At 41.3% G+C, this 12,354-nt stretch overlaps 1 protein-coding gene across 1 annotated transcript; it reads right to left on the bottom strand.

The window, feature by feature from the left end:
- Positions 1-9,890: 9,890 nt before the first annotated feature.
- Positions 9,891-10,445, bottom strand: PRR20G (proline rich 20G). The gene has a single exon (XM_047735821.1). The coding sequence runs from the start codon at positions 10,443-10,445 to the stop codon at positions 9,891-9,893; it is 555 nt and encodes a 184-aa protein (XP_047591777.1).
- Positions 10,446-12,354: the final 1,909 nt, after the last annotated feature.

A 12,354-nucleotide genomic window follows, 5' to 3' on the forward strand; every position in this document is an offset into this window, starting at 1 on the left:
AGTTACACAGCTTGTAAGTGTTGGTGCCAGGATTGGAACCTGAGTAGTGTGATTCCAGAGGCTTTTCTTCTGTACTGACTAAGCAGGTGCATAGATGAAACAGAAGGCAGGGAAGAAAGGATGATCCCCACGTGCTAAGAAGGAAGTGAAAACAGAGTGGAGGACAAGTAGGCTCATGCTCCTGCAGCTCTGACCAACTAGGAACTCCACAGATTAGAGACTTGAGTACGGCTGCACACACCAGGAAAAGAGATGAGGCATTTGGGAGATGGAAAGTAAAGAATTGAAGCTAAGAAGGCTCCAAAAAGCCAGGACTCCTACAACTCTGCTGGAGGGATAAATTAATAAACTTCATACCTGTGATCTAAAAAAAAGGAAGCCTGACTCTACCATGATTGTGTGAGGGGTATAATATTAAATGAAAAAGAAAGCCCAGGAATTTCCCTTCCTGAGGACCTAGAATCTGGTTTTTAACTCTGGCTCTTGGTGTGCTGACCAGAAGCTGAGAAACAAACACAGAATCTGTTCCTGGAATGTGACACCCACCCCATCCCCCAATACCTGGCACAAACCAAAGACACCAGAAAAGGTCACTTTAACAATCCAGGTACCATGAAATTCCCACAGCAAATATAAATTTTGCTTGGGATCAGCTAAATATGTTCACAAACAGTTGGGTACATGAACACCCAAAAAGAAATGATTCCATTACAAGTGAAATTACACTGGCAAAACAAAACAAAACAAAAAAGCCAGGAAGACTTGCTCCTTGGAAATATTAGTTAACTGAAAAAAATCAGAAATTATAAAACAGCAATGTTCAAAATGATTAAAGAAATAAAATAAGCCTTATAAGAATCAGAGCAAATAACCCTCCTCACAGTAGATTTAGAAAAGAACAAAATCAATTACTAGAAATCAATTAAATCAAAATCAAGTAGTGGACTGAATAAGCAGAAATGACAGAAAACAGATCTGAGGAAATCAACCGGGAGACAATTATAGAGTATGGTGCAGTAGATAAGAATGACATGACCTTATATACCTACAAGGGATTTTAGAAGGGGGAAAGGGAAGAAAAAAAAAGTGATGAGTGTGCAATTTTCCATTTTTTATTAAATATATTCTCAGCTGGAAGACTTTTAATGAATGAAGAGAAAGATTTTTAAAATGTCACTAAATGGACATCTCTGAGGAAAACTTCAGAAACTAAAAGGAAATTGTGAAGGAATCCAGAGAAGGGCAAAAGGTTATCTCCAAAGAACATCTGAACTATAGGAAGCCTCTGAACAGCAAGAATGGCTTAAAACAAAGAAAAGATCTTCAAACCACTGACAGAAAACTGGCGTCAAACTAAGGTTTTATACCCAGCTAAATGGTTATTCAAGAGCAATCGCAAAATAAAGACATTTCAGACATGCTGAAAGAGCTGATTTTCAGTGAAAATCTCTAAAGAGGATACTTGAGGAGCAAGGAAATTGAGCTCTGGACAAAGGAGGAAAGCATGAAAAGACAGAGGCGTGAAATGTGGAAATACAGTGAAATAAGCATTGACAGTAAACATTGCACTGATGAGGATTATTTTGGTGATGGCACAGTGGAACTGAAAGTAGACAATAATATCAGGTAATATGGAAATGGTAGCAGGGTAAATGTATTTGAAGGTCTTTATAGGATTCAAGGGAAAGGTAGAGACTAACTTTTGACTTTGTTAATTTAAGCGTTTGTTAAAAATTTGAGTAGCCATTAAAAGAATAGTACTGTATTGAACCATATAAAATTGCTGATGTTTGACTAACCTTGACCAACATTATATTTCATGTGTTTCAACATAATACACTGGGTAACTTCTAAATGAGAAAAGATAGAGTGGAGGAGAAACCTCAGTCATAACAATGGTAGACAGAAAAGTTCATGGGAACAAGTGAAGTGTTAGAAGAGTGAGCTCAGTGGTGAGGGTAGGTATATGCACACAGATATGCATGTTTGGGTATATATATAATCTTATAAGTCTTACACAAGTTAGTATATCCCTGTGTGCACAGATATGCATGTGTGGGTATATATATAATCTTATAAGTCTTACACAAGTTAATATATCCCTGTGTGCACATATCCCTGCTGTTTCTATATGCATGTATACATGGTAATAGATATCCCCAAAGTTTGTGGTTGGCCATACACATAGGCATCAGTTTAAAAACTATCAGACCTCAGCTATAAAATAAGACATTTTTATTTAAAATCATTAAAGTTATACTTTTCTGTAACATTTGGACATGGACATTCCTCACATTTAAATAAATGTCCCAAAAGAAGACAACAGAAATCAATTTAAGACTAAACCATCAAATAAAAAGACAAATTCTCAGATTAGATAAATTGGTTTTTTTAACTTGTTAATTAAAAAAACCACATCCGCAACAAATTGACCCAAACTTTGGAAGAAAAGGATGGAAAAAGGATGGAAAAAAATATTTTGAAAAATATTCAAAATATTGTATTTTGAATGTTGCTGTATTAATACTAGTCAAAATAGACTGAGCAAAAAAAGTATTATTAAGGATAAAGGTAGCAAGCACATAATAATAAAGGAAAAAAATTCACCAGGAATTAGCAAGAAAGATATTAAAATCCTGAACTTTTATGCCTCAATAACTAGCTTCTAAATTGTTAAAAAAAAATTGATAGGAACATAAAGGAAAAATAAACAAATCCCTAATCATAGTGGGAAAATATAGTGTACACTTCTCAGTAAGTGATAGATAAGAAAAACAAATTAAATAAACGAGTGAAGGATACAGAACATTTAAGTAATGCAAATGAAACCTTGATACAATGTAGGTACACATATAAGGTATGGCTTCATCTAATTAACAGTACTTCCTGAGGGAAATAAGTTATTATTGTCATTTGCAGAGAGCAGTATTTTGGGTAGGGAATGAGATCGAGAATTCAAGAAGGAACAGGAAAAGAAATAATCATTCGAAGAGATACCCAACATCACTAGTCACCAGGGAAATGTAAAATAAATAATCTAACTGAGAAAGACTCATAACACCAAGTGCTGAAGGCCACAGGGAATGTGTCATTTGCTGCTCCATGGTGGGGCAGTCAATGGGCACGCCCATCTAGAAGGATTGTCTGAATGTACTTAGAAAAGCTGAAGATGCACTTTTATCACTACCAGAGACTTGACTTGTGGTTCATCCACACTACAGAAATTCTCTTTCAATTATGTCAAGATCTGTGAGAGGCTGTTTATTATTATTACACTGTATTTTTTTTTAAAAAGGAAAAATATTGTTTTTAGTAAATAAGACTGGATACTTATACCTGTTTTAATTCGTAGACTGTAATTCTCAGTACGAATTACAGGTATCCCCCGCTTTTAGAAAGTTTGTGTTGTACTGCATTGCTTTTACAAAAAAAAACCACCCACATTAGGACCTGTTTCCTCTAACTAAAAGAAGCCTGAGGAAGGATGTATGCTTTTACAAAAAAAGGTGAAAAGCAAAACTAGCGTTCAGCCTCTGTTTTGCAGCAAGTCATTAGAGAGGCAGCATTAACCATGAGCAGCGAGAGCGGCACCTCCAAGCCCCTTCCCAGAAACTGCACTCACTTCTCAGCCTCGAGCTGCCATCGCTTTGAGCTGTGTATGTGAGCATCCATGCTTTCCCTTGATTTATTTTACGCATCTGTTAGTAAGATTTGTACCAAGGTATCAGAAAACCCTAAGAGAGGTTATGTTTGTGGTATGGGAATGCTCAAAAGCTTTTCCATATAAATGAATGGTAATCGCTTCTTCCCTTTACCCATTTTGGCAAAGGTTCTCATAAGTACACCCTACTTTCAGATAGTGGGGAAGCCTGTAAAGATCAAAGACACAATGGTGAGTGAAAAATGAGTCCACATTTCTCCACAAGTGAGTAAATGCAGACATGCATTTCTGGATACCTCACTGTGGGTAGAAAGACTCAAAATTATTAAAGTGTGGGGTTTTTTTTTTAAAGATTTTATTTATTTATTTGAGAGTGAGAGCATGAGCAGTAGAGGAGGTGGCAAAGGGAGAGGGAGAAGCAGCCTCCCTGCTGAACAGGGAAACTGACATGGGGCTCCATCCCCGGAAATTGAGATGATGACCTGAGCCCAAGGTGGATAGTTAACCGACTGAGTCACCCAGGCACTACAAAAGTGTGTTTTTCTTAAATAAATTGTCCAACAAACCAACTTCTTGAAATATCAATAGTGGTATTTACCTGACAAAATGGTTTGTGGTGGGATACTTTTTTCAAAGTATTAACAGATGTTTACTTTCCCTGCAATTTATTTTACTGTCATATTGGGGGCTATTTGCCACCTCATATCTGCTCTCCCTGTCTTCCTTAGGACAGACCCTGATATTATTTGGTATAACAATGGGCTCAGCTGAATGATTTCATCTTAGCTCCTCCCTTGCAACCAGGTATGACCATGTAAGAAAGTTCAGGCTAATAAAATGTACGGGAAAGAGGTTGGGCTGGACTTCCAGAGAGGCTGATTTAAGCGGGTAGACTCAGGGTTTGCTTTTTTTTGTTTCTTCCTGATTCCCACTTCTTGAAACTAGGACACAATGTCTGGCCCTCCAGCAGCCATTTTGGTTTGCGAGGTAATTATGTGTTTGGAAGCCACACACTGGAATGGAGAAACAGCAAGATTAAAGATTCTGAAATTGCCCTATGAGATCTAGATGGCATAGCTCCCACTTCTTCCATGTGTGAGGTAAATAAGCTTCTGTTTTGTTTCAGCCAGTGTTATGAGCCTCTAACTCTGATCTCAGTTCTTACCCTAGTTGTTCTCCCAACAACCTAGAGCCATTGAGAACACGCTACACTCAGTCAATGGGTGGGGCAGGGTTACTACATGATTCCAAATATAAAAGAAAGTGAGAGAAAGAAAGAAAGAAAGAAAGAATTGATTCTCTGATGCTTGCTCTCACTTTTTTTTTTGTTAACTTTCAAAATACATTCTTGAGATCCTAATGAGAATAATAATGAGTCCTAAAATACTAATTTTTGATTATCAAAATCCAGAACCCCAAAGCATTCTAGGGAGAAAGTTTTGCTACCAAAAAGAGACATCAAAGCATCTTTGAGTGTTCTGGACTACTTTACCCACCCTTCCAGGCAAGGTGAGATCCTGTGAGCTGGAGGAGGAAGGGGAGAGGTGAGGAGGGCAGTGGGAGACCTGTGTCTGGTTGGGACTTGTGCCCCAGTGCCCAGCAGTGCAGTGAGTGGAGGTGGGAGGGAAAGGACTTATCAGAGAAAAATAGGAAAGGTGAGTCATAAGCTAACATTCCTGCCATCTCTGAGTAGAGAGTGGAGTGAAAATGGGCTCAGGGACATCTTGGCAAGGGGATGGATGTTGAGCATGAGTGGGGTTCCCTACCTGCCTGAGGACAGAGGGGTGTCCACATTTCTGCTGTGCAGACGTGAGCCATCTGGATGAAGATCAGGTGGCTCAGTGACATGAATAGGCAGGAGAGAGATCCCAGAGCTAGGGATCCAGACAGCCATGGTCTCCCAGTGTCCCTTCCAGCACTGATACCATTTTGACAAGTGAGCATCCAGGTCCTGAAAGATGTTCTTGTTATTAGATGACTTTCAGGTGCAGAACAGGATTTTGATTCCTTGTTTAACATGAAGGTGCAAAGACACATATCCCCTGGTGATGGCAACAAGTGGATTATAATATAATATAAATATATATATTTAATATATAGAGACCAGTGGTCTTCAAGTTTTAAGATAAACATCCCATTAATAAAAGCATAGTGACTGGGGTGGTTTTGAAATGACCAAGAAAACAGTTTCCACACTGCGCATAGGGACTACCTACTGAGACCAGTGAAATTCTTGGGGCAATGGAGGTGGGGAGCTGGCAAGCAGAGCCCACTGCAGAAACGGAGGAGCAGCCTGGGGCTGGGACACAGGGAAGGATGAACTGTGGGATGAGGCTGGACACAGGCAGACACAAGACAGCCTTAGCAAGTCAGAGAAGAAAAGTTGGAATGGGAAAAGGACACATGAAAAATATCACTATTTCTAACGTATAAGAAGTTCCTATGAATTGATAAGAAAAAGACTTAAAACCCAATAGAAAATTGTCCAAAGGCCATATATTGGCTATTAACAGAGAAAGACATAAAAATGGCCAATAAATGTATAAAAAGGTACTAAATCTTATTAGTAGTCAAGACAATTCAAATTAGAACAATAATGACATATTTTTATTCAAGAGATTGGCAAAAATTATGGAGTGCCAACATTTATTCCTGGGAAGACTGTGGGGAAATTGGAGCCCTCATATACTGCTGGTGGGAAGTGACATTGATACAACCTAATTTGAATGTAATTTCTTAATATCTATTAAAATAAAATATAGCCATTTGACATACGAATCTCACTTTGAGAACTTACTTTATAAAATCAGAAGAACAGGTCCTTAAGTTTCCATGTGCAAATGTTCAGCCAGTCATCTCAGTGGCAGAAACACCCTGGAATGGGAGCCATCAGTGGAGGGTCGCCGTGTAACCTCAAGTTTGTGTACTTGTCGGAGAGATACCCAGCTACTGGGGAAACAGTGATACATAGGTTGACCAGAAGTTGTGCCGGGGTGAAAGCTGGCAAGCTGGCACGTAGGAGATGTCCCAATGGCAAGGCATGAAGCAGCTCCCACCACAGACATGCTCCCGGTGGTCTGTGCAGTGCTTCTATACCAAACCACCTCTGCCCACTTCAGGTGGAGAATGAGCTCCAATGAGGTGCCAGCCCCCAGCCCCCAGCATACCTGTCCCACCTGTTCCCTGCCCAGACAATTTGGTCACTTCCATGCAATCCTGGGAAGATAGTACATCCCATTTTTGTAAAGCCTTACCACAAGGAAGCCTTTTAATGTACACTTACGTTTGTATAGGCTTCTGTGACTGTGAGAAAAGAGCAATAGGGAAGGAGAAGAAAAGACATCTTTTCTTTGTATTTTTGTGGGTTTCTTTTTCCAATGATGGCAAACTCTTCTTACATTGGTAAGATGAAAACCAAATTTTTAATAGAAGAATTATACTACAATAAAAGCCAAAGAGAAGGGTTTATTTAAGAGGATGGTTGAGTACACAAGAAAAAAATCGCTCATGGGAAAAATTCACTTCATTTTCCTTGGACATTTTCTCTTACAAATGAGTCTTAAAATCAACCAGTCAAAGCCTACTTAATAAAATACCAAATCCAATTCATAATAAACCTTTTTGAAACTCTGAAAGGATAGGAACAATCTCAACTTGATCAAGCATATCTATGAGAAACCTACAAGAAATGCCCTACTTAATGGTAAAACATTTAAAATATTCCCACTGAAGCCAGGAACACACAGGAGGCTGCCATTAAGTTATGTATTTCTTATTTAGCATTTGAAATGTGTCATGCTTTCTTCTTGTTTCTATCAACCCCCTATGCCTTTTGTTTGATTCACCAAATTTTCTTTGATCCACTTTTTCCTCAGTCTGTTTGAAATTTTGCGTTCTAGTTCAGTTCATTTAGTGCTTACCAATGGGTTCACATACTTTAAATTGTTCTGAGTTCCACTGCTTATTCATATTTAGCATAAATAAAATCTCCAGAAACTAGACAAGAATTTTAGTAATATTTAGCTCCTTCTCAACTCCCCCCGCCAAATTTCTATGGTAATGTCTTCTGGAATTTTAATTGGAGGTTATTCATCTTTCTTCCAGAATCATCCTTATAATCCAGTTTACTATTTTCCTTGCTTACTAGTCCTTCTTATATCCCGCATCTTCCTCCTGTGTTCTTTCCTGCTTTCTTTCCTTCTTTTCTTTCTTTCTTTCTTTCTTTCTTTCTTTCTTTCTTTCTTTCTTTCTTTCTTTCTTTCTTTCTTCTTTTCTTTCTTTTCCTTCCTTCCTTCCTTTTCTTTCTCTCTCTCTCTCTCCCCCTCCCTCCCTCATTCCTTCCTTCCTTTCCTTCCTTCCTTCCCTCCCTCCCTCCTTTCTTTCTTTCTTTCTTTCTTTCTTTCTTTCTTTCTTTCTTTCATCCTGGCTGAAAACCATCTGTGCTTTCACCGCAGGTAACAGAAAGCTCAACTCAAACTGACTTTTTTAGCTTGTGGACAATAACGTTCAGAGGAAGTTCATGCTTCAGGTCCAGTTTGATTAGTGTTCAGGCTCATTTTCACATTGCTCTACCCTCTTCCCATCCCACCACCCTCTGGAGCTGGTGGATTGGCTGCAGGAGTTCCAGAACCTCCTGTCTATGCACCACATGGTCCTGGGCGCAAGAGCATCTCTGACTGGTTAGAGAACTCCAGACTCAGAGTTATTTCCTCTCCTAACTCTGAAGATATCACCCCCATTGCATTTTAGATTTGATGGAGCTGCCAAGGGAAAGTCTGATGTCAGACTAACTCTGCTTTCCTTGTAGGTTTCATCTCATAGGTGGTTTTGGGGTTTTGGAACTCCCTCTGTCCCATAGTTCATCCAGGCGCATGTGATTGTTGCATCCTGTTCAGAACTCATGTCTTTCTTCAGCCTGGGGAAATTAGCCAAATTTCATATGTTACTATCATTCAAGTGTTCTGTGCCTCTTCGTATAACTCCTGTGTTAGACATCCCAACTTCGGGAGCTACTATTGATGTGAAGAGGCTTTCAAACCTTACACCTTTCTTTTGCCACATTCTGAGGCTCTGTCTGCCCAAACAACTAGTTTACTGATTTGTTCCTCAGTCCTGTGCATTCTGCAATTCGAATCACATAATTCTGTATTCCAACAACCTTATGCTTCATCTCAAGCATTTCTAATTGGCTTTTTACGTGAAGCACATGCTATTGTGTCAGGGATACCCTATCATCCCATATCTCTCTGAGGATATTCATTATACTTTTTGAAAAAGTCTTTTCCTGAATGTTCTATTGGTTCTTATTTCCTTGGATATGACTTCTCCCTCTTTTTGCTCCTCCCCTGTGCCCTCTTTTTTTTTTTTTTTTTTTAAAGATTTTATTTATTTATTTATTTATTTGACAGAGAGAAATCACAAGTAGGCAGAGAGGCAGGCAGAGAGAGAGGAGGAAGCAGGCTCCCTGCTGAGCAGAAAGCCCGATGTGGGGCTCGAACCCAGGACCTGGGATCATGACCTGAGCCGAAGGCAGCGGCTTAACCCACTGAGTCACCCAGGCGCCCCTGTGCCCTCTTTTCTAAAACATTTTGTGGTTATACATCTCAGGATTGGAAAAATGGTAGTTGTGGGGGCATATAATAGGCTGAATGTGTCTTCCCAAAATTCATATGTTGAAATCCTAACCCCCAGTGTGATGGTATTAGGAGGGGGACCCTCATGCATGGGATTAATGCCCTTCATCCCAGACGGATCCCAGAGAGCTCCCTCAACCCTCCAGCCATGAGAGGACACAAGACAGCTATCTATAAACTAGAAAGTCGGTTCTCACAAAGAATCTGCTGGTGATCTGGGACTTCCAGCCTCCAGAACTGTGAGATACAAATGTCTGAGGCTTATAAACCATCCAGATCATGTTATTTATTATAGTAGCCTGAACAGACTGAGGCAGAGAAGGACAAGAGGAAACTGTGGATTTATTTCAATAAGTATGGAGGGACAAAATGCATGTACATCTTTGATAAAACCAAAGGAAGAGGCAACAGAGGGGCATGGGCAGTGTATATGTGACCCTGCCAGGAAGCTGGGAGGACACTTGCAGGTTCAGTCTACACAACATGAGGTAAGAGCTAGGAATTGGAGGAGTGAGTGGGGATAGAAACAGGGACTTGGGTTTGGGCTGGGAGAAACACCCAGTTCAGACATAGGGGCTGGTAGCAAGTGATGGAGGTCAGTGTGCAATGTGGGTGAAAAATTCTGGGACCCCATACACAAAGGTACCAGAGGGGGTCTGTGTGAAGAGCAAAGTTGAGCCCTCCAAGGGTCTGAAACCTAAGCAGGGATAAATGGACGAAGTTGGGGAATTTGTGAGAACCCAATACCCAGAGGCATCAGGCAGTGCCTGCAGTCCTCCCCCCCGCTGGATTGTGCCAAGGCCAAGGCCTTGCAGCCCATCTCCATGCAATGTCGCTGCTTCAGTAAGAGGGAAGGATGGGGCCCGCCTGGCTTCTGGCTCCACATGATGGCTTGGCTCTTCACCGTGGTCCTGATCCACACGCCGACCTGGTCTCAGCATGCGTCTTGGCCTTACCTGGAGGCCATGGTCTCTGTGAAGGTCTGTGGCCCTAAAGAGGGTTCTCATTCTCTCTTGACTTCTTCTCCCACGGTGGCTTTGGGTTCTCTCTCCATGATGAGCTGTGAATGCTGGGGTCTCATATCTGATAGGTTTCACGTAAGCAAAAGGTTTTGAGGGATGGCCTGGCTTCACGGGGCCATCTGCTTCCATGGTGCCTTCACCTTCCATACCAGACCAGTCTAGCTCCCGAGAATGTACATCTGAGGCAAAACAGAGGAAAAAAAAATGGGAAGAAGAAATCAGAGCTTTTCCAGGAAGCCTTGGTGCCAGGAGAACGGATTGGGAGGAGTGGAGGGTTTGAGGTGGAGAGCCTCTTTGCCAAAGACTTCCCACTGGTCATTTCATTTGGCCTCCCCACAGCCTGTCCAGAGAGGTAATTGCCACCCCCATTTTACTGATGGGTAGTAAACTGACTCTAGACACAATCTGAATTCACTAGATTCAGTCAGAATCAAAGTGACAGTCCCTGCCCTCACCAAGCTTCAGTAGAAAAGACCAATAGAACAAAACAAAACAAAAAAGAAATGTCATTGGGTAGAGTTCAAGATGCAGGTTTGGATGACAAAAAGGTGTTCAGTATTGGACCTAGGATGATGAAGTGTTTGTGTTTTCCAAGTGGAGATGTGAGTCTGGGGCTCAGTGGAGGGCTCTGCTAGAGCTGGATCTGAGTCATCTACACCAAGCTGGTCATCACCACCATGCAGGCTGACAAGTTCATGAGAGAATGGAAGAGCAGAGAACACTTCTGATAGAATCCTAAAGTCCCCTGCTAACCTCTAATGGAAAGATAGAGAAAAAGCATCTTTCAGGGCCGCTAATGTGGAGGGAAACAGGAAGTGTACACCCAAATCCAAGGTGGAGAGAACAGATCAGGGAGCAGTGAACTGCCCACAATGTTGGCTATGTGGGACAGAGCAGGCCTGCAATGTGGCCATTCTTGTTGGCCACCTGGAATGGGTGAGAACAGCATCAGGACCATGGCGGGGGGGGGGGGGGGGGGGCAGAGATCAGCTTCCAAGGCAGGGCATTCAGGAAGATGGCATGTGAGTGACCAGGGGACAGCAGGGGTGGGGCTTTTACCAGGAGTGGTTGAGTCACTGTTGGGAGGCAGTACTGGGACACAAGGACCCAAGAATTAATAGCATCAGGAATAAAGAACGAGTCCCAACAGACCCACTACAATGGAAAAAATTGAGAGCCTTTCAACAAAGGCCCTCTTCTCCACAACCATCATTCAAAAATAAAAAAAGCCAGGATTAGATCATCTCATTGGTGAATTTTTTTCTAGTTCTTGGCTAGAAAAGCTCAAACTCATATTAATACCTTAAACTAATCTCAGAATGGTCGAGGACCTGCAGCACTGGGAGCAAGGAGGTGTATGCTCTGAGACATGGCCAGAGCCCTGTTTCTGGTTCCTTTGACCCCATCTTCTCTGCACCCAGGAGTTAGCATAAACAGAAAGACAGGGACACTATGGGGGAGTTTTGGAACTAAGGACAGATATAATAGTTAAAAACATTTGAGTTTTGGGTTTTTGAGTATCAGAAATCAAAGTCCTGGGAGATCCAGGCATATCAAGTCTATGCTTTATTCAACATTCTTAAGTGACTTATGTGGGCCCTGCAGAGCTATTTATATCTGGTCTCCCAAACTCAGGCTTAGAGCTCAGTGTGGCTCCAGAAGCAATCAAGAATGGCCTGGGTGAGCTATGGGAGAGTTGGTGGATGGCAGGGGCTTTGCAGATAGGACCTAGAGGGCTCAGAGTGACCTGCATGGACTGATAGGCAGGCACCTGTAGAAAGAGAAACAAGGGGTGGCTGTATGAACCAAGGACCAAAGCACTCTTTCCAATCATGTGATAGTGTGTAAACCATGTTCCCCTTTGTTAAACTAGATTTAACTCCAGTAGAAGTGGGGGCAGGGGGTTGAGGTGAGAGATCCTTAATTGACTAAAGAAAGTCTGAATTGATAAATCCTCCAAATTAAAGAACGCTTAAAAATTAATAAGATAAACAACCAAATAGAGGAAAAGCAAAAAGCAGTCATAGGCAATCCATAA

Source organism: Lutra lutra, chromosome 1 (genome assembly GCF_902655055.1).
Source record: "Lutra lutra chromosome 1, mLutLut1.2, whole genome shotgun sequence".
NCBI classification, from domain to species: Eukaryota; Metazoa; Chordata; class Mammalia; order Carnivora; family Mustelidae; genus Lutra; species Lutra lutra.